At 40.8% G+C, this 23,057-nt stretch overlaps 1 protein-coding gene across 1 annotated transcript in view; it reads right to left on the reverse strand.

The window, feature by feature from the left end:
- Window positions 1-848: 848 nt before the first annotated feature.
- The window catches only part of il17rd (interleukin 17 receptor D), an 86,068-nt gene continuing 63,859 nt past the window's right edge, over window positions 849-23,057 (reverse strand). The window contains exons 7-12 of the mRNA XM_048547742.2: window positions 22,453-22,518; window positions 20,711-20,765; window positions 18,315-18,425; window positions 16,404-16,564; window positions 10,172-11,102; window positions 849-3,332 (exon numbers count right to left, since the gene is read on the reverse strand). Coding sequence (XP_048403699.1) covers window positions 3,235-3,332; window positions 10,172-11,102; window positions 16,404-16,564; window positions 18,315-18,425; window positions 20,711-20,765; window positions 22,453-22,518 — 1,422 coding nt within the window. The 3' untranslated portion in view covers window positions 849-3,234. The remainder of the gene's footprint in view (window positions 3,333-10,171; window positions 11,103-16,403; window positions 16,565-18,314; window positions 18,426-20,710; window positions 20,766-22,452; window positions 22,519-23,057) is intronic.

Raw genomic sequence — 23,057 nt, forward strand, 5'->3', positions numbered from 1 at the left:
TAGTATTCACCTTCATCAGCCTTTATACGGTTCAACCATTATGGCCACTTTCTAAAACTGCTACCAGGTCATTTTACAATTAGTGATAAGATGTACGGTTGCTTAGAATTATGCAAAAATGCCAGTCCTTGGTGCATACCCAACTCACCTGACTGCGGATTGGGTGAAAAGCAACTGGCCCCATACAGTCCAGCCAATAACTTTGATCTGTAGCAACCACGGCATGCAAATACCTTTCCAAAGAGCAGAAATTTCAAAACCAGCACCCGTATGATTACAACATTGGACCCCACCAGAAGAAAAAAGTTGTGGAAGACCTACATGGTGAATTTGGTAAGACATTAGGCAGACAGTTGAGTGTATGAAAGATAAAATAAAACCTGTAAGACTTGTAAAGCAAACATCAGGGATGATTCTAAGATGTGCAGTGGTTATATACTAGTAATATCATAGATTATGGGAAATTCACATCACAGCTACAGACTAATGCATTCACACACTTCGATATTTAATTCAGGTTAGTACAGTAAGGTGATGCAGTAATCTTAAAAGTATAGAACGATTGGATAAATAACAATTCAAATTTCGTGAAGCTCAGAACAATATCAAACTGAGTTGAAGTCACTGCAACAAAATATCATTTTGACTCTGTTATTCAGTTTTGGATATCTGATATAGAGGGTCAGCTGGGATAGCCCTCAGATCACAAGACAGCAGCAACATAGGAATGGGTCTCTACTGAGGAGCGTTTAAAAGTTTTGGTTTTATTTATTTTTTTTAAAAAAGCACCAGTACAAAAAGACAAAACAGTAGAACATTTTCTCAATCAGCTTAACTGATAACTTGTACAAAATTAAGAATATATCAGGTATTTTGCAAAAACTTATAAAAGCAGTCAAAATCACCAAAATATATTACAATTACATCACAACCTACAAAAACTAGGTGTGAACACATAGTAAATAGTGATGAGCAGACAGTAGGAAACTAATGAGGGAAACCAACTGCTTAAGATTTATGAAATTAGTGATAGATGCATGTTCATATTTCATACAATATTTGAAATGACTATTTTGGCACTACAGGAATCTTCACTGTACGTCAGCAACCTGAACTCCAGTACAGTATTAAACCCAATCCTCAAAATGTAAAATTAATGAAGGTGATAGAATGAATTATACTTCCTATCAATTTATCCACCAGATTCACATCAAAACCTTTACTAGAAGTCTTTAGTTTTTAAAACTGCATATGCTAAAAACACAATTGCTTTACTGTCAAATAATTGGCTTAATAATCATGACACTACAGTACCTCAAGAGTTTATCTAGTAGGAAAGGAAAGTATCGGGTTTGATCTCCAGTTTGCACTAAGTTGCTGAGTGCCAGCAGTAGTGGGGGAGCGAAAAATAACATACAGCTGCTGCTCCTGATCTCGATCTGGTCACCACCTACTGGTTCAGCATATCTAGGCATGGTGAAGGTCAGAGTCAGTTGGGATATGACACCTTACTGGAGACAGTAAGGACTGCAGATGCTGGAAGCTAGGGTCAATAAATGTGGAGCTCGAAAAGCACAGCCAGTCAGACAGCATCCGGGGAGCAAGAAGTTCAATGTTTCAGGCCGAAAGCCTTTGTCAGGAGCCCGAAGTCCTGACGAAGGGTGCAGCCCAAAACGTTGACTTTCCTGCTCCTTGACTCTGACCGGGTGTGCTTTACCAGCTCCGCATTTAATGAGTGCATGCTATCAGGTCAAGAATGGAAAAAGGACCATGAGCAAGCCTACAATTAATACCAATAACTTTTAAAGAAAACATGAAATTCTGTTAGTTATCACGATGTGATTTGCAAACCACGTTGAATTAAAATCAATTTTAAAAGTTGATTATTCAGATGACATCATACCAAAACTAATCGCCACCACATCGATAATTTACGATATTGACTATGGCTGTGAATGTTGGATACGTCATTCTTTTGTGAAATTCACTTGTCAATAACAGTGAAATTACAAAATGCATCTCCACAGAGAAAAGAAACAGTAAAGGAGCATACCAACAGGTTATATTCCTGTCTCTGGCATACATCACTCGATATGCAGTAACTAATAATACCACACAAACTGCTAATGCTACCCATATACATATGAAATGATGTACTCATGTCTCAAGCTGGAGGGCCAATTTCATTTTATAATGTCCAGGGTGAGTAATGTGGATAAATTACATTGATAATTGGATTGTAAATCAATATAACAAAATGGTTGAGTGGGTGAGAGCAGTGTCCAAAGCACAACGCCGTTAACTTCGTTTTGGGAGTTACAACATGATAGTTTGAAAACTATTTGCAGCTATTTGACTTTAAATTATTCACTAAAAGCTACACTTCATTATTTTCTGAGCTGCATCTGACATTTTGAAAATGCAGATTTGCTTTGTAGTTCAAAATGTTGTTTAAGTTAGTTTAAATGCTTCAACCAGAATTCATATTAACAGATGTCAGTTGAATTTTTAAAAGTATTGTTTCAACATTTCTGAAGAAGGGTCTGGGTCCAAAATGGTAGCCTTCCTGCTCCTCTGATGCAGCATGGCCTGCTGTGTTCATCCAGCTATATGCCTTGTTATCTGTTTCAACGAGATTCGTTATACAATTATCCCCTCCCAACTGGGTGCAGCAGTGCAATTATCTGTAATATGTCATCAGTAAATATACATATACACAATATTAATTGAAATCTAATAGTTAATTCTGGTCTCTGCCACATGGAAACATCCAGACAAATCATATAAGCTTTTACAAATAATTTTCAGCAATAATATTCTATGCTAAGTCATCATTCTTTTTATCTTAAGAAACAGGTGTAAATATTGGTGTATTAAATCAGTTAAACATATTAGATTTGCCATTGATCATGAAAATTGATATTTCTAAGATGCACAAATGATCCAAATCAGTACACAAAATTAAATATCACATTAAACAGTTAAGAGCATCAAATTAGTGTCAGAAATATGATATATCTGTAATTAAATATTGATCTCAAACTGACTGACCCTTGTGTTAAAACAATACTATTTACTCAATGCTGCCACATGGCATTCAAATACATACAGTATTCATCTTTCTTAATGTATTGATGTTCACAGTGTTGTTAAAATGGTCACTAATGCAGGGCTTGTTAATGAATATACAGCTGAGAAGGTAAAGTGGCAATGCATTCCCTATGATATGGAATGTTATAGGGTTACTGTAGCATTTATGTGTCTGTCCACTTCCACTTTACACAGTCCAGAAACTGATGATTTTGTTGTGAGAATCGGTGGCTCGTCTTCACCTGGGGGAGAAAAATAACAACTAGTGAAAATCAAATGATGCCTTGTGAAAAGGAGATCATCAAAATTGAACATTAACTAAATTTCTGGCACATTTTGGTTGAGGATCTGGATCTGGAATGCACTGCTTAAAATTGAGGTAAAGGCAGATTCAATCCTCACTTTCAGAAGAGAATTGGACAAACATCGACGGGTATGCTAGATGCATGGGTACACCGTCATTCAGAAGTTCCCTTCAAAACACATGCTGTCTTGACCAGCAACTACATCACCATTCCTTCATTGTTACTGGGTCAACATCCTAAAACTGTCTTCCTAATAGCAGTCTGGGCATCCTGACACTCCAAGGTACAAGAAGGCAACTCACAGCCTCTTTCTCCAGAGCAATTAGAGATGGGCAAAAATTGCTGGTGTAGCCAGCAATGTCCACATCCCATGAGCAAATATAAAAGAAGTTACAGGTTTACAGGGAACAGACAGGTGAGTGGAATTAGCTGAGTTGCTCTAGTAAGAATGCAATAATTTTGCACCCCTCACAAAAAAAATCAGAACATTAATTTCTGCACTTGGAAACAAAGTAAGTCACCGTGGAAGTAAATGAATCTGTATCATGAGGTGAAGTGCGGAATTGAATCAGATGGGTAGTTCTCATAAGAACTGGCACGGGTTTGAAAGACACAGTTATATGACATCAAATAACAATTGCCATCTTTTCTGTCCCACTGGTGAGTTTCAGCTCAATAATAATTCACCTGGGTGGATTTCCCCTCTCAGTTGTCTAGCAACAATACATAATTATGTAGTGATACCTCTGAGAAGACATTACCTCATGTTATAACTGCAACATATTTAAAATGGGTAGTTGAGAGGGAAGAATTAATCAGAGAACAGCAGGAAATTTCCTAATGTAATCTTGCTAAAGAACTGATTGTATTTTAGCCTTTGTTGATAGAGAAGGAAGTAAGTAATAATATCTTGAAGTAACTAATTGATGCTACAATTGTATAGTTAATAGCAATTTAAAATGTTGACAACAGAACTTTTGTACTGAGATTGACCCTTAAAGCACTTGCAGTTCTGATATCCTTACGTGAAGTAATCCTATGATATAGAATGTGCGTTAATGAGCTTTGCTGACTGAGGGAAAACCATCATATACTAATAGCAAGCTTCAAGAAATATAATCATGGATATAGATTGCAAGACCTAGTTAGTACTGCAGAAGAAAATCTGTACAAAGTACCTCCTGAGCTAAAATTTATTTTGGCAATAAAATAAAAAATGTAAGGTAAGCAGAAGCACAATGAAAAAGGAACTTGTTCTTGAGGAACTCCGTTAACCAACTATTAATAGAATATAGGTTACTTATGGGCTTCTCTCTATATAGATTTTTAAAATAATGTTGGTATAACAATGTAGAGACTTATACTGTAACAACAATTTGAAGGTAAATAGCATCTTTAATGTAGCAAACCTTCTGAGATACTCAACAAACATATGCATAATAATAACATCTTTGACATCGATCCACTGGAGGAGATATCAGGCATATAACAAAAAGCCTGCTGACCAAGGCAGATTCAACAAGGAACTTAAGAGAGTAGAAAAAGTGGACAGGTTTAGGGAGGGAATTCCAGAATTTATGGTTCGAAGGAAGGGTCAGTCGACCTGAAATGTTACCTCTGATTTCTCTCCACTGATGTTGCCAGACCCGCTGAGTTTTTCAGCAATATCTGTTTTTGTTTCTGATTTACAGCATCTGAAGTTCTTTTGGTTTTTATTCGAGAATTTAAGAACTTGGCAACTGGAATTACTAAGATCAGGAATTTGCAAGAGGCTAGATTTACAGCAGGATAGATATCTCACATACTTGTATTGACAAAGGAGATTACAGAAATAGGGAGGGGAAAGGCCATGGAGAGATTTGAAAACAAGGGTGAGGATTTTATAATTAAAGTGTTGTCAGTCAAGGAGACAAGGAGTCATGTTGCAGTTGTACAGAACTTTGGTTCAACCACATTTGGAATACTGCATACAGTTCTGGTCGCCACAATACCAAAAGGATGTGGATGCTTTGGAGCGGGTGCAGAGGAGGCTCACTAGGATTTTGCCTGGTATGAAAGGCGCTAGCTGTGAAGAGAGATTGAGTAGATTTGGATTATTTACATTAGAAAGATGGAGGTTGAGGGGGCTCCTGATTGAGGTCTACAAAATCATGAGAAGTATAGAATTAGTGGATAGCAAGAAGCTTTTTTCTCCCAGAGTGGGTGACTCAATTACTAGGGGCACGATTTCAAGGTGAGAAGTGGAAAGGTTTAAGGGAGATATGTGTGGAAAGTTCTTTATGCAGAGGGTGGTGAGTGCCTGGATGCATTGCCAGTGGAGGTGGTAGAGATGGGTATGATAGCATCATTTAATACGTATCTAGGGAGATACATGAATGGGCAGGGAGCAAAGGGATACAGATCCTTGGAAAATAGGCAACAGGTTTAGATAGAGAATCTGGATTGGTGCAGGCTTGGAGGGCCAAAGGGCCTGTTCCTGTGCTGTAATTTTCTTTGTTCTTTGTTGATTGAGACAATGTCTGTCAGTGATTAGAGGGGTGATGGGTAAATGAGACAGGATTTACCACAATTTAAAATACAGTCAATAATTTTGAGCAAATTTATAGAAAGTAGAAGATGGGTGACTGGCCACTGGAAGGAACAAAATGCATAGGTAAAGTTTCCAGCAGGTGAACTGAAGCAAGAACTGAGTGAAGCAATTTTCAATAGTTAGCACTGCTGCCTCACAGCACCAGGGACCTGGGTTCAATTATAATCTCGGGCTATTGCCTGTGTGGTTGTTGTATATTCTCCCCGTTTTGGTGTGGGTTTCCTCCAGGTGCACTGGTTTCCTCCCACAAAATGTGCAGGCTAGGTGGACTGGCTGTGCTAAATTGCCCATAGTGTCCAGGGATGTGTAGGTTAGGTGGATTAGCCATGGTAAATGCAGTGCTATAGAAGGGTGGGTCTGTGTGAGATGCTCTTCGGAGGGTTGGTGTAGACTTGAGGCATTGAATGGCCTGCTTCCACAATGTAGACATCCTATGAATGTTACAGAGAAAGGAAAGTTGTTAAGTATCAAATTTTAATGCAATTCATATTTCTTTTATTCACTCTTTAGATATGGGCATTATTGCATGGCCAGCATTTATTGCCCATTTGCAGTTGAGAAGGTGGTGGTGAGCTGCCTTCTTGAACCACTGAAATCCACTTGCTGTAGATTGTTCATCAATGCCCTTAGGGAGGGAGTTCCAGGATTTTGACCCAGCAACAGTGAAGGAGCAGGCCGACCAGGCCCCCTCCACCGACACTCTCATCCGCCTAGCGGAACTCGTCCTCACACTCAACAACTTCTCTTTTGACTCCTCCCACTTCCTACAGACTAAGGGGGTGGCCATGGGCACCCGCATGGGCCCCAGCTATGCCTGCCTCTTTGTAGGTTACGTGGAACAGTCCATCTTCCGCACCTACACAGGCCCCAAACCCCACCTCTTCCTCCGGTACATTGATGACTGTATCGGCGCCGCCTCTTGCTCCCCAGAGGAGCTCGAACAGTTCATCCACTTCACCAACACCTTCCACCCCAACCTTCAGTTCACCTGGGCCATCTCCAGCACATCCCTCACCTTCCTGGACCTCTCAGTCTCCATCTCAGGCAACCAGCTTGTAACTGATGTCCATTACAAGCCCACCGACTCCCACAGCTACCTAGAATACACCTCCTCCCACCCACCCTCCTGCAAAAATTCCATCCCCTATTCCCAATTCCTCCGCCTCCGCCGCATCTGCTCCCACGATAAGACATTCCACTCCCGCACATCCCAGATGTCCAAGTTCTTTAAGGACCGCAACTTCCCCCCCACGGTGATTGAGAACGCCCTTGACCGCGTCTCCCGCATTTCCCGCGACACATCCCTCACACCCCGCCCCCGCCACAACCGCCCCAAGAGGATCCCCCTCGTTCTCACACACCACCCTACCAACCTCCGGATACAACGCATTATCCTCCGACACTTCCGCCATTTACAATCCGACCCCACCACCCAAGACATTTTTCCATCCCCACCCCTGTCTGCTTTCCGGAGAGACCACTCTCTCCGTGACTCCCTTGTTCGCTCCACACTGCCCTCCAACCCCACCACACCCGGCACCTTCCCCTGCAACCGCAGGAAATGCTACACTTGTCCCCACACCTCCTCCCTCACCCCCATCCCAGGCCCCAAGATGACATTCCACATTAAGCAGAGGTTCACCTGCACATCTGCCAATGTGGTATACTGCATCCACTGTACCCGGTGCGGCTTTCTCTACATTGGGGAAACCAAGCGGAGGCTTGGGGACCGCTTTGCAGAACACCTCCGCTCAGTTCGCAACAAACAACTGCACCTCCCAGTCGCAAACCATTTCCACTCCCCCTCCCATTCTCTTGATGACATGTCCATCATGGGCCTCCTGCACTGCCACAATGATGCCACCCGAAGGTTGCAGGAACAGCAACTCATATTCCGCCTGGGAACCCTGCAGCCATATGGTATCAATGTGGACTTCACCAGTTTCAAAATCTCCCCTTCCCCCACTGCATCCCTCAACCAGCCCAGTTCATCCCCTCCCCCCACTGCACCACACAACCAGCCCAGCTCTTCCCCCCCACCCACTGCATCCCAAAACCAGTCCAACCTGTCTCTGCCTCCCTAACCGGTTCTTCCTCTCACCCATCCCTTCCTCCCACCCCAAGCCGCACCCCCAGCTACCTACTAACCTCATCCCACCTCCTTGACCTGTCCGTCTTCCCTGGACTGACCTATCCCCTCCCTACCTCCCCACCTACACCCTCTCCACCTATCTTCTTTACTCTCCATCTTCGGTCCGCCTCCCCCTCTCTCCCTATTTATTCCAGTTCCCTCCCCCCATCCCCCTCTCTGATGAAGGGTCTAGGCCCGAAACGTCAGCTTTTGTGCTCCTGAGATGCTGCTTGGCCTGCTGTGTTCATCCAGCCTCACATTTTATTATCAGTGAAGGAGCAGTGACATCTTTCTGAGTCAGGCTGTTGAGTGGCTTGGAGTGGGAGTTGCTGGTGGTGTTCCCATGTATCTGCTGTCCTTGTCCTTCTAGATGGAAATGATTTTAGATTTGGTAGGTGCTGTTTAAGGATCTTTGGTGCATTTCTGATGTGCATCTTGTGGGCGGTACACACTTCTGCTACCGAGTGTACAGTATTTGAAGGTATGATCAATCAGCATGCCAAGTTCCAAGCTGTAATGTATCTCATCATCACCCAGAACATTGGTTAAATATAGTTTCAATGTTGATTTAACAAGTATTGCTGTACTGTATGCTTACTATATTATAAACATTTCACCTTAACAGATCAACAACTTCATTGGTTATGAAAGATGGAAAGAACACACATCATAAATAAATACATTTTCTAATAAACATGTAAATATGTCAGTGGAAGAGAGATGGAGAAACAATACTGACTCCCTTGCCACTGATCATATTAAACATTTGTTTATTTAAAATTATAAGATGATACGTATTGAAGTGTTTAAGAGGGTGGCATCTGAAATGGATGTCAGACACGTTCCCATAGGAGGTGACAGAAACTCAAGAGTAACTTGTACCAGGGCATTAATTGATGGAATCAACGATTTGGGGATAGGAGTTCATGTTTAAATTTGTAATTAATAGCTACTTGTGTTGAATCCAGTGAAAAGTTTCATTTAAATTAAGGGGATTCATAATTATTGATATCAAACTGGTTAGTCTTAAGGACCTTTTTAAAGTCTAATTTTGAGACTATTACTTTTCATTTTTATTCCTCTATTTATATATTGCAATGAGAGGCAATAGATCTCCTCATTGTCCAATGTGAGCACCAGAACTGTCACAATACTGGTAAGTAGGGACTTATTTGTGAAGATGAAGTTCCTTCAACTTCATTAGTGATCCAGGTAAAGATTTCTGTTATTGGGCATTTATTGCTGAAATTATGAAAAGAAAACTTCATACATTTGGCATCATTAACTTGACACAACAGCACCCTCATGAGGCTTTAGCAGGATATTGCACCATTAGACACAAAATTGCAAAACTGATGGGTGAGGATGTGCTTTAAGAAGCACAAGTCAGAATAAGATTCCCAGTAAACAAATGGTATGTTAGAAATTTAGTTCAATTATGTGTGGCACTGTGAGGGAAATGTTATACATTTCATGTGGAGATTGAGGATGGGGTAGAGCTCTTAACAGATCAAATTGTGAAATCTTACTAGCTGAAATAGAATTTTCTCATACTTTTCTTGCTGAAATTCTTTAAAAGCGCATCAAAGTACCATTATGAATTTTAAAATTTGCTGGTATCATATAATTCATCAGAGTCTTTTATTCAGGCTTTCACTGCTGCTTAAAACTGGGTTATTTCTTGTTTTAATCCACATTACTTACAGGGATTGATATCAGTTCCTGGAAAAATGAACAATCAACTCTGATATTATGCATGTTGCTCTTGAGATTAAATTCACAAGTAGCCTAGACCTTTGCAATAGATTTCTATTTCTTGCTTGTTCTATTTTTATTTGTTCTGAGTTAAGATTATCAATTGATTACAGTGGAATGAAATTGAAGGATAGCTTTTTAATGTAAACTCCATTACAAATGGACTGGATTAATTTCACTCAGGAGTCCCATCATCTGGTGCATTCTGCTAGAAATCTGCAATGTATTTTAGTACAAGCTGTAATGCATACTGTTGGCTGTAAACTTTTGAATATGGTTGGTACTTGCAAGATATCTTACCTAACCCTGAGGATGAGGAGACGCTATCTGCAATGGAGCCAGTTTCTGTCTGGTCTGAAGACAGGCCATCCATTAAAGGCAGTGATAATTCTGAAGAAGGAATGGAAGAGTCATATATCCCAGAGTCACGTGGCATTTCAGGCAAGTTCACAGCTGCTACCATCTGTGGAGGGGGTCTAAGCAGAGAACTGGCATCTTGGTGATCAGAAACATCTGCATCTCCAATGATCCTCAAGTGCTGAATTATGGAATAAGACACCGAATTAACAGGGGCGACATCTGCAATGGTTTTCAAGTGAAAATCATGCTCAGTTACTGGTTGTTTGAAAACCACCTCATTCAGGACAAGTCCAGAGTCAACACGAACTGGTCCTTGATGGTGTGGCAGTAAGGGCAGACGTGGCACTAACTGTTTTTCAAACCAGTCAGGCTCTTGCTCAATAAGTTGCTTCATATTAGAAATGGCTATATACAAGGAACGTCCAGATTTAGTTCTGAAATAGTTGCTTTTGCGGATGTTCACTTCAGTCGGGTCCCGGTCTGGCTGGCCGAGATCTCGAGCACGTAAGTGAGAATACAAGTGAGGGAAATGGTCCATCAGTTTGTACTTGCATGCCAAATCTAAGACACCAGGAATATCTGCTTCACAAGAGTAGTCAAAATAGACGGCGATGAATTTAGAGGGATTGCTTGAGTTTAGTCGTGCTTGGCGTAGTCTCTCTGCTATCATAGAAACAGCAACAATAAAAAGTTCTCCTTGCCCACCATCTCTAGAGCTGCCTTTATGTTTACGATGTTTTTTTTCTACAAAGAACTTCATTCCTTTTGAACAAATAACGATGATATAATGGGACTCCATGATCTGCTGTCTGAGCCAGTCCATTTGCCCCTCCTTACAGATTTCCAAATGTTCCCATATATCCAAGGCAACCTATTTAAAACAAAACAAAAAGAACCTCAATTTTTTGCAGCTGATAAGACAACCTTCTCATCATCACAGTAGTTTTCTCAATAATGAGAGAAGTCATGTGATTTTTCTTTCCTAATACTGGCTTCATCCCTGCATAACAATAATGTTGCAAGTGAGGTTAATACGATTCCATTCGCTCCAAAAAAGCCATATAAGTTCATTCTCTTTACTCCTAACCAAAAGCAGAATGACGGCATACAGACCACGATCAATGGCCAGCTATTTTAAGAAGACAGACGGCAGGCAAATCACTGAGCAGTAAGCCTGATCTATATATTGAGGATAAAGGATGTCAACTTGAGTGACAAGGCACACTACTAAATGTGCTATCTTTCAAAGTATGGCAAGAAAGATTGTAGAACACGAAATTACTGCAAACGCTGGAGATCTGAAACAAGAACAGGATTTGGAGAAAACTCAGGAGGTCTGACAGCATCTTATGCTGATGCCGGGGTTGGGGGTTGAGATGGGAGGTGGTGAAGGATTAAGTCGAACAGGTGGAGATGATGCCCAGAGAGGGAAAATGAAAGAAACAGAGAGAGAAAATACAGGAAAATCAGACAAAGGGATTACTGATAAGCCAGAACACAGATAAATGCTGAATGGATGCTAACAGGAAATGTAAATAGATTAAAACGTGTATGCTGTGCTGGGAACAATACATGCAAACAAGGACTGGGGGGTGTGGGAATGGGTGATGAACAATGCGTAGGGTGCTCATGCTCTGAAATTGTTAAACTCAATATTGAATCCATATTCTCAGCTTGTGCTCAGGATACAACAGACCAGCTATGAGACACAGCCAAGCAGACAAGGCAATTGAACCACACCACCTTCACGCACACCAAGAACAGAAAACTGGAGAAACTTGGCATCACCACCAGCTGTAACCAAGCCTCCCCTGGTACCACAGTTGAAACCTGTGTCACCACAGGGGAATCCATCATCAACTTGTCTGACCACACCCTTCAACAAAGTTGAAGTTCTCAGCTGAGGTCTCAATTCTGCCCCACTACTAAAGTGGACCCCATTGTTCTGACAGCAGACATGGAGGAATTAATTAGGAAAATGAGGCTCCAGGAATTCTTCCACATGTCCCAAGATGTCAGCAGAGAGCCCAATGAGTCAAACCAATGAACCGGAACAGCCAACAGGGAGAGAGAGAGACCTGTGGTGCAGCGACCAAAGAAGAAAATCGAATTAGACCCTTCCAGAAGGCTGCTGTCCTGGGCTCAAGAGGTACGCTCAAGCCATCAGGAGATGCATTACTGCCAGATACATCAGCCGCACTCTCAAGATAGTGCAGAACATCACCCAGGCACAATGTAATGCCATCCACGCTCTCAAGACCAATTGCAACATTGTCATCAAACCAGCACACAAAGGAGGAGCCATTGTCAGACAGAATAGAACAGACTACTGCACAAACTGACAACTGAATAACCAGGAACACTACAGACGACTAATCCAACCAAAGAACACACCTTTCAACTGAACAGACTGATCAAGACCTTTGATCCAGACCTAAAGAGTATCCCATGCACTCTTAACCCACGCACTTCTCGCATAGGACAGTCCTACTGCCTTCAAAGCCAATGCACCGAGACACCCCATCACAGAAACTCAGCAGCCACAGACCAATCAAACCGGGAACATCCCTCACCATAATGGACATTTTGACACTCTACACCAGCATACCCCACAGTGACAGCATCTCTGCAACAGTCCCAGTACTCAATACCAACAGCTGCCAATTTCCAGACACCCTCCTACAAGTCATCCACTTCATTGTTGACCATAACATCATCACCTTCAACAACCAGTTCTTCATCCAGACACACAATATAGCCATGAGAACCAAATCTGCATCCCAACATGCCAACATGCCAACATGCCAACATTTTCATACGGAAGTTCGAGCAAGACTTCTTCACTGCACAGGACCTCTGACCAACACAATACACCAGATACATCAATAACATTTTCTTCCTTTGGACTCATGGCAAGGAATCACAGAAATGACTACATAGGAGTTTCAACAAGTTTCAACATCAACAAGTTTCATCCCACCACCATACTTACCATGGATTATTCTTCAGAATCAGGCTCATTCTTGGACACACGCATCTCCATCAAGCATGACACCTTACTCCTTCACTCTATTGCAAGCCCACGGATAACCTCGCAACGCAGCACTTCTCTAGCTTCCACCCTAAACATGTTAAAGAAGCCATCCCCTATGGACAAGCCATGTCCATACACAAGATGTGCTCAGATGAGGAGGAGTACGATGGACACCTAAAGATTTTAAAGGATGCCCTCATTAAAACAGGACATGGTGCTCAACTCATCATTCGCCAGTTCTGATAGGCCATAGCGAATAACCACAATGACCTCCTCAGAAGACAGACACAGGATATGACCAATAAAGTAAACTTCATCATCCAGTACTTCCCTGGAGCACAGAGACGACACCATGTTCTTCGCAGCCTTCAACATATTATTGATGAAGACGGGCACCTCACCAAGATCATCCCTACACCTCCATTTCTTGCCCTTAATCAACCGCCAAAACTTAAACAGACTACCGTTCACAACAAACATTGACCACAACAGCACATGACCGTGCCATGGCAATCTCTGCAAGAGATGTCAGATGATCGACATAGAAACTACCATCACACATGGGAACGCTACCCACGACGTACACAGCAGATACTCGTGTGACTCAGCCAATATTGTCGATCTCATACGCTGTAGAAAAGTCTGCCCCAAGGCATGGTATGTTGGCATTCCGGTGAGACCATGCAGATGCTACGTCAATGGATGAATGGACACTGTGCATCAACTGCCAGACAGGAACGTTCCCTCCCTGGCAGGGAACACTTCAGCTTCTGGTCTTCAAGTAAGTGGTATCCAAGTCAGGCTTTGAGATACACAATGACGCAGAATTGCTGAGCAGAAACTGGTAGCCACATTCCCTGCATAGGAAGACAGCCTCAACCGTGATCTTGGATTCACATTGTGCCCACACTACCACACTATTCTGTATTTGTATAATCTTCCATACTGTCCTGTTTTATCACCATCACCTGGATAAATTCTTATGACCTCTCTATCTTAATTAGTTTGTACAGTTTTGGATTACTTTTAACTTTGGATAGACCCTCGGCATGCAACTTATATCTATTATGTTATTCCAGTCATATGGTTTATCTCCAGCACCATCTTATTTTTAATGTTTTGTAGTTACCTGTCTGCCTCATTGAATCTGATTATAGGTCATCCCTTACCTTGCTGTTGACACGTTACCCACATTGTCTAACATTTCAGGCACCTGCAGGGACTTATTATTCGGCACTCCACTCCCACATTTCTATGGTCTTTTGATCTCTCTGCCCTTGATCTCTCTCTGCTCATTAATTCTGAGTGCTACTCTCTCACTTCACCTGACTTAGGGACTATGCTCCAAAAGCTTGTGATTTCAAATAAACCTGTTGGAATATAACCTGATATCGAGTGACTTCCGACTTTGTCCACCCCAGTCCAATACTGGTAACCCCACATCATGAGTCCTGAAAGCTGTGTGTTACCTCAGTGAGGATGAGGTTTTGTTCCTCCAGTTTGGACTGAGCTTCACTGGAGCCCTGCAGCAGACCTAAGACATGGATATTGACATGGGAACACTGTGGTGTACTGAAGTGGCAGGCAACTAGAAGCTCAGGGATAATTCTTACAGACCAACCAGTGGTGTTCTGCGAAGCAGTTGCCCTGTCTGCATTTTGTCCACCACTGTAGATGAGACCACATTTTGATTCCTAGAAAACTAGTGTGTACAATGTATGGAAACAAGAAATAATTACAGAGGGTACACATTGTCAGGTTAAGACATACGAAAGCACAATGTTATATTCACTTTTGTCTGGATTCAGGCGGTATTTTTGACTAGGGCTCTGTTATTACTTGATGGGAAGTGAGTGAAACAATAAAATGGCAGTAGTTTTTGCCTGTTTGGTAAAGTAATTACTTAAGGCTAAATGATGTCTATGGTAGCTACATCATGTAGCAGCAAGCAAACACATGTTATATCTTTGCTAATGACCTTGAAGGGAGAGAGAAATGCAGCATGAAATTGGATGTAAAACAAAAAGATAGGAGGAGATGCCCCCAAAATCTGAGTTTGAGTAATAGCTTATTTTGTGAAAAATGTGAGATTTAGTCAGATTGAAACTGTTGGCGTGCTTTATATTGTTGAGAACGAAGTATAAGGATGGAAATCTCCAAATTTAGGAGTCACTTTAAAGGAATATTTGGGTGTTGAACCTGTAATAAGCCATATTTAAATTCTGCATGATTGAAATTCACCCGAGAGGAAAATCCATATAAATTTGTTTATAATAGCAAAACTAAAAATAAATGCCATGCCATGGGCATCAATTCATAAGGGTACATTATGTAAATACTGTTCTGGAATCACAGAAGTCCTGCAGTGTGAAAGCAAGCCATTCACCCATTGAGTCCTCATTGACCCTCTGAAGACCATCCCAACCAGACCTGCATTTCCCATGGCTATTCCACCGAGCTGCACATCCCTGGACACTATTTTCTAAGCCCATAAAAGGCCAAGAGTACATCTTCAAAGAAACACTAACTGAGCCAGGGATCGCCTTGAATTTTGTTTCACCAGTGCATGAAGCACAAACTGCTACTTCAACATTAGTAACCTCAAATTCCTATCAATATAGCTCAAAATGTCTCAAAATGTTATTACAATTTGGTAAATTTCCAATGGTGAAACTAATATTGCATTAGGGGATGTGCCATCTACGTCCTGCAAGTGTGTCTTACTTAAACTCACAAGTCTGTTTCCCAGTCAGTAAACAACAGCTCAAATGGGTCAAATAAGAAGCTACTGTTAGTGTTGGATGGGTCGACGCAGGTATCTCAATGAAGGCAACTTGCATTTACATGATGCTTTAATTGCAATAAGATGACCTAAGGTGCTTCACTAGAGCATTATCAATATTGTTTAGAAGCCACATCAGGGGTTATAAGGATTGGTAATCAAATGTTTTGAAGAGGTGGGTTGCACAGATGCCAATTTTGTAAAACATCTTCAAAATGCAGGCATACTTTGAAAACCAGATTAAAACATCTCCACAGTATAAACTACAGCAGACTTTTAATGGCTCTGGCACTTATCTTTACAAGAATTCCTGCCAATAGTTTTCAAAATAATTAGCACAGGGAAAAGAAACTTACCTCACAGCCACAGAAGTCCTGGAGGAAGAATGCAAAGCATTGAACGACGCTGAGGTGTTTCTGACAGTCTTTACTGGAATAACAGATGAAAACTTTTGGCTTGGACCTAGGTGATGGAGATGATTCAGAATTCTCCTCATCCAGTTCTGAATACACTGGATCTAAGAAGAAATGAACAGAACGGCAAACTTACTATGTGAGCTGTTCAATCAAAACTCAACACCTCATCTACACACCAAAGCATCCTTAATCTGTACAGCAATACAATACCTGATTTTCAAATACACCAGCACTTTTATGGTTATCAAAACATTGCACTCTAATCTATTAGAACATGAACAAAACAAGCATGTCAGATGCTTTTAAAATAATTATCAATTGAAAAAACTAAGAATTCTTTAGCAAAATGGCTGCATCAATTGGAAAACTGATTGAATTCATTAAACAAGAGGCTTGAGAAGTTAGAAATAAGCAAACATTTTTGCCATAGGGAAATCCAGAACTGAGACACACTGTTTGAGGTAAGGAAGACTAAGCTTACTTACCCCTGAATGACATGGGTGAGGTTTAGCAAATATTTGACTGGGCTGAAACAAAATAAGAGAAACATTTGTGGGCCTGCTCTTGTCTTATTTTCTGAGGAGGAAGCTCTACTAGATGAAGAGAGCAGGATCAATGTTATCGTTGGCAGAGTTGCGGAGGCTGAGGGGTGAGCTGATAGAGGTTTATAAAATTATGTAGGTCATGGATAGGGTGAATAGCCAAGGTCTTTTTCCCATGGTAGGGGAATCAAAAGCTAGAGGGCGTAGGTTTAAAATGAGAGTGGAAAGATTTAAAATGGAACTGAGGGGTAAATTTTTGATGCAGAGGGTGGTGAGCGTACGGAATGACCTGCCAGAGGAAGCGATGGAGGATGGTGCAATTACAACATTTAAAAGGTATCTGGATGGGTATATGAATTGAAAGGGCTGAGAGAGATATCAGCCAAAAGCTGGCAAATGGGTCTAGGTCACATTGAGATGTCTGTGCGGCAAGGACAAGTTGGACCAAAGTGTCTGTTTTCGTACTGCATGACTCTATGACTCTATAAATGTTTCTCCCTTCTTCTGGCTGGAGGACATATTCTAATGTTTGGATACAATCCAGTGTCTACCCTGCCTCAATCAGGGACAGAAAGCATCAGCTAACATGGCAATCCAGTTACAATGTTGTTGTATTCAACAAACAAAATTAACTATCAATTAATCTGCTTTAAATATGATATCCCAACTGCTATAATTAATGATAACAAGGCGTAGAGCTGGATGAATACAGCAGGCCAAGCAGCATCAGAGGAGCAGGAAGGCTGATGTTTCGGGCCTAGAGGGCCTGCTGTGTTCATCCAGCTCTACACCTTGTTATCTCAGATTCTCCAGCATCTGCAGTTCCTACTATCTCCTATAACTAATGCCCTGATCAATGAAGGCAAGCATGCCAAATGCCTTCCCCTCCACCCTAAATACCTGTGACTTCACTTTTAAGAAACTATGCACCTGCAACACTAGCCCAGGTCCCAATTATTAATGGTATAAGTCTTGCCCTGGTTTGCCTTCCATTTTACGAGAGGAAGAAATAGATTCATGTAAACTGCAACAGGAAGAGACATTCCAACCACTACAAAGTTAATATTTGTTGTGAACTCTCCACAGGGCTGAATAATGACCCCACTTTTGTTCCTGGTCGTCCTGGAAGATGGTATCAGTGTCTTGCTTTCACAAACATACACTGAAAATCAGGGGCTTTCCTTTTCAAAGCTGCACAAAGTGTATGTAAAATGCACAGCAATCCATCAAAGGTAGCATAGTTTCCAGCATTCCCTGATCCTTTTCTGCTGCCAAATAGCCATGAAGAAAACTGCAACAAATTTCTTACTTTGCTGTTTCTTACAGCAGACCACTGTGAGGAGAGTGATGATTGCAGACACTATCACTAATGGAACTGTGATGGCAATTGCTCGGATTGGACCAGCCCATGGATAATGCACTGTTGGAAGAATAGGATGAAGCATATTAGTTTACTGAACATAGAACACAATCTAACAGCAGTCGAGAGGTGTGAAAGGGTGAGTACCACCAGTTTTCAGACATGTGAAGCTGATAATTATGTTCTGTTGCCATCTACAAGATAAATTTAAAGCTACACATTTCACAGCAAAAGTTTAATGCTAATTATGTATGTTCTTAATTTTTGACAAATAGTTTATGTTTCATAATATAGATTGAGGTTCCTTTGAGAGGTCAATGGATTTTTTTGATGAGAATTTTAGCCACATCTGTTAAGAAGGTCAATTGATAATAAATTCCCATTTTGGGTTAAGTTGCTGATTTCAGCAAGAATATCAATAAGTTCAATTTTATTGTCAACAGCATCTGTGCACAAGCATAACATTGCCACAGTAGCTTCCTGAAACAAACATGGTACTGCTGGGTGGAGTCAGAATCCTGAGTGTTGGGTCATTCAAATCCACAGCCAGTCAATCTCCACCCATTGTAAATTTCAGTTCCACACACTGTAAACTGAACAGTAACCTTTGAGTCTGTCTCTCCACTGCACCAGAGGACAAGGCTTTTTAAAAGTTCATTCATGCAATGTGGGTGTCCCTGGATGGGCCAACATTTAAGACCCATCCCCAACCCAGAGAGCAGTCAATGTCAACTGCATTGCTCTGGGTCTTAAATCACACATCAACCAAAGCAGAGCTTGGATGATGGATTTCCTCATCTAAAAAGGCATCAGTGAACAAGATTTTTTCATACATTATAGTCAACATTCTTTTGGTTTCCATTATGGGAGCTTTTAATTCCAGGTTTTTATAGAATTAGATTCATTATCTTCCACAGCAGGATCAAATCCTTGTCACCTTGGATTGCTAATCTGGTGACATTAGCACTACGCCACTGCTTCCCGATAAATATGTTGAATACTTGTGGTGAAGGCTACATCCATCAAAGTCTGACATCAGGTGGAAAGTATCACTTCCTGCACTATAGTTGTAATCAACTCCTAGTTACAGAAGTGACATTGGTAATTTTTCTGGAGGAAGATATTGGTTCAAATTAGCCAATTACACATAATGTTCCATTACTTCATACTTCATAGACGCTGTAAAAGAAATGGAAGCAGAACTGCTGCCATCAGAGGTGTCAGCTGACAAGGTGTTTGCTGATGTCGCTGATGTCATCTGCACATGTGCAAGCAGAGGCCATCTTGGCACTAGCAACAGGCTTTCAGCATCAATAATGCGATGCTAGTTAACATTGGACTGGTAGAGTATTATTTTCTTAAATAATTTAATGAATTCCCGATGACTATCCATAGGTCATGTTGAAAGAGCATAGTATGTACCAGTTTGGAGGGGCCAAGATCAGCCTTTGTCACTTTTCCCTTTGATGTTGAGGAAGATACTGATATTCAATGTTAAGGTTCACGTCTTAATAATGATTATGCAGACAAGGTACGAAAGGAATCTGCATCCATGAAGCTTATTGTAAGGTAAGAAAGGAATGATTAGATTAGATTCCCTACAGTGTGGAAACAGGCCCTTTGGCCCAACAAGTCCACACCGCCCCTTGCAGCATCCCAACCAGACCCATCCCCCTATAACCCACACACACCCTTGAACACTATGGGCAATTTAGCATGGCCAATCCACCTAGCCTGCACATCTTTGGACTGTGGAAGGAAAACGGAGCACCCAGAGGAAACCCATCCAGACATGGGGAGAATGTGCAAACTCCATACAGACAGTTACCCAAGGCTGTAATTGACCCTGGGTCCCTAGCACTGTGAGGCTGCAGTGCTAACTGCTGAGCCACTGTGCCACCCCAATGGTCAGGGAAAAGGTTGCCGGTTTAATACATATAGGTATAGACCTACAGACCAAATATTCAAGGAAAGAAACCTTTATATTAATCTTCTGCTGTTTACTCATGACTTCAACAAAAAATTGCTTTCTTATAAAGCCAGAATATTGGAATAATTTTGTGGAATTTGTGGAAAACTCAACCACTCAGACAAAACAGCAGCATTCACTGGAAACAGCAACCCAGTATGGTTAAGTGCAAAAGCTGCCAACATTAATTTATAATTCACTAGGCCATTCTTTGATTCCATAGAGTGGTTTTAATCTCTTCCTTCAAGATAATTTATTACAGCTACACAAATAAATTATTTGTTAACAATTTCTGAATGTATTTTATCTTAAATATAAGATGGTGGGGTGTACCAATTACCAATAGGATCCTACCTGAAAAAAAAATCAATCCTACCTGGTCTCACTGTAAAAGTGACTTGTTTTCCAGTGGTATTGCTAGAATCTGTCACCTGAAGAAAAAAAAAACGTAAGAAGTCTTCAATTATCATAATTTGCAAAAATGTGCAAGGTTATAAAGATACTCGGTATTAAAGTGACTCACTAAAAATGAATTATTATAAAATCTCTATTTTTTCCAGATGACATTAAATATACAAAGCTTAATGCTTCAGTTTGTGCACCCTCTTGTGCCATATCGGAATAAATCAAAATTGGATGAGAACCATCACTTCCAAGCCACTTATCAAAAGGGACATAAAGCAAAAAGATACTTTTGGCATAATTCCAGCAGATTTGCTGTTGACAATCTGTGCAAGTTACTAATTCTGATAAATATTTGGCCCAGGAATTCCTGCAACAGTGAGACTAGCAACACATGTCATAAATTTAATCAGACAGTGTTCTGATTTAGCTGTCGATAACTTCCTTACATTTTCCTGAACACATGAAGGCATAACAGCAAAGCAGGCATTATTCTGCAAGTATGTTAGAAGGATGGGAACATAAATACTTAAAACTGGCTTTATTAGTTGCCCGAGTATTGCACTCACCTAAACACCATATTGTCAGCACACCTACAGCATTAATTTCATTTGGAAGGTAATGGTGGTGCAGCAAAATTGTAATTGTATTTTTTCACGAGGCGGATTGAGGCATTTCTTCCTAATCGTTTTTGCTGAGGTTTAACAGTGGATCAGCAGAAAAGTTCCACAAAAATAAGGAGTCCCATAAGTGAGGGTTTCGTCATTTATTCCAATATTTCCTCTTTACTCTGCATTGTCATCGGATCCTTTCATGTACTCAAGAAAATCTGGGCCATTGAGTCATTAGAGATGATGATAGAAGAGAATAGGGTTGGCCTTATGAGAGTTGTGTGTGTCTTATATAAGTGGCATGCAAGAGCGACACAGAATGTTTTGCGCACAAAATAATAAGTGGGATGCAATAATCTCATGGAGCACATACCCTAACCTACAACTGCAACTTGTTTGGAACACATGGGGACAAACTGTACTGCAAAGGCTTTACACAAAAACCAAAGTCACATTTGGAAGAATGAAATTTGAGCCAAGTTGTTTTGTTGTTTCACCAATGAGAATTTGAAATTCAGGTTCAAATTTAGCAGATAAAAATTAAAGCAAACAGTGAAAGCATAAAGCTGTTAAATGCTCACTCATGTTGCTGCAAACCAATCTTGTCCTACTCCCCATATGTGGAGACATTTAAATGATCCCCTGCTGAGACCAGGCCAGATTTTGTGCTCTACCTCATGGAGAAAAGCTGAAGTCATCAGTGGTCAATTTGAGACAACAACTTGCTTTTATATAGCACCTTCAACACGTAAAACATCTCAGGGGTTCTCTCAGGAGTATTATTAAACAAGATCTGACATTGAACTAGACAAAAAGGCAGTAGGGTAAATGGCCAAAAATATGGTCCAAAGGTAGGTTTTTAGAAATATCTCAAGGATAAGTGAGAGCAGGAGATACAGACAGGAATTGAGAGAGAATTCAAGAGCTCAGGGCTGAGCTGAGTGAAGGCACAGTTACCAATGGTGGAGTAAAGAAAATCAGTATGAGCAAGACGCCAGAATTGAAGGAATGCGGATATCTGAGAGCTACAAGGATGGACCATTGATATAATAATGTAACATTGGAAGCAGAATTTGAAAAATGCCTAAATGTAAAGGAGTCTTACCTCAATGCTGTAAGTGCCTGGGTAGAGATCACGAAAAACGTAACTCACTACGGTCATATTACTATCCTATAGGAAGAAATTAAACATTTTCAATGAATCTTTAAACAATATCCTGACAGAATTTTAAGGTTCACGAATAGTGTGGTTCAACAATTACTTACACAGTCATAGTGAATTTTCTTAATTATGAAAATGGGCTTAAAGGATACTTAACATCAAACCTGAGAGTCATGAAGTTGTGTTTATTCATGCCTCATTTTAATACATCAAACTTAGTACCTACCATGGATCTCAAAGCCTTAAATATGAGCTGTGTGTCATCTTTCTAATAAATATTAAGTAGAGTGACTGATGGAATAAGTAACAACTGTGTCACTCTATCATCCATATGGCAGCCAGCACACAGAGGAGCCATTATTCCCTGCTGAGCAAATGCAGGCACTGATTATTAAAAAGAATGTAAAACCACACAAAAAGTTTCTAGGAACAGCCATGTGGTATGATAAATTCTAAACATTCCTTCTAGATATTCTCAAAAACTAATTTTTTTGATGAATACATTTTTTAGTTGCTAGGAAATGCAGTAGATCAGTAAGTAGCTTGCC

The sequence above is a fragment of the Stegostoma tigrinum genome, chromosome 11, assembly GCF_030684315.1.
Source record: "Stegostoma tigrinum isolate sSteTig4 chromosome 11, sSteTig4.hap1, whole genome shotgun sequence".
In the NCBI taxonomy this organism is placed as follows: Eukaryota; Metazoa; Chordata; class Chondrichthyes; order Orectolobiformes; family Stegostomatidae; genus Stegostoma; species Stegostoma tigrinum.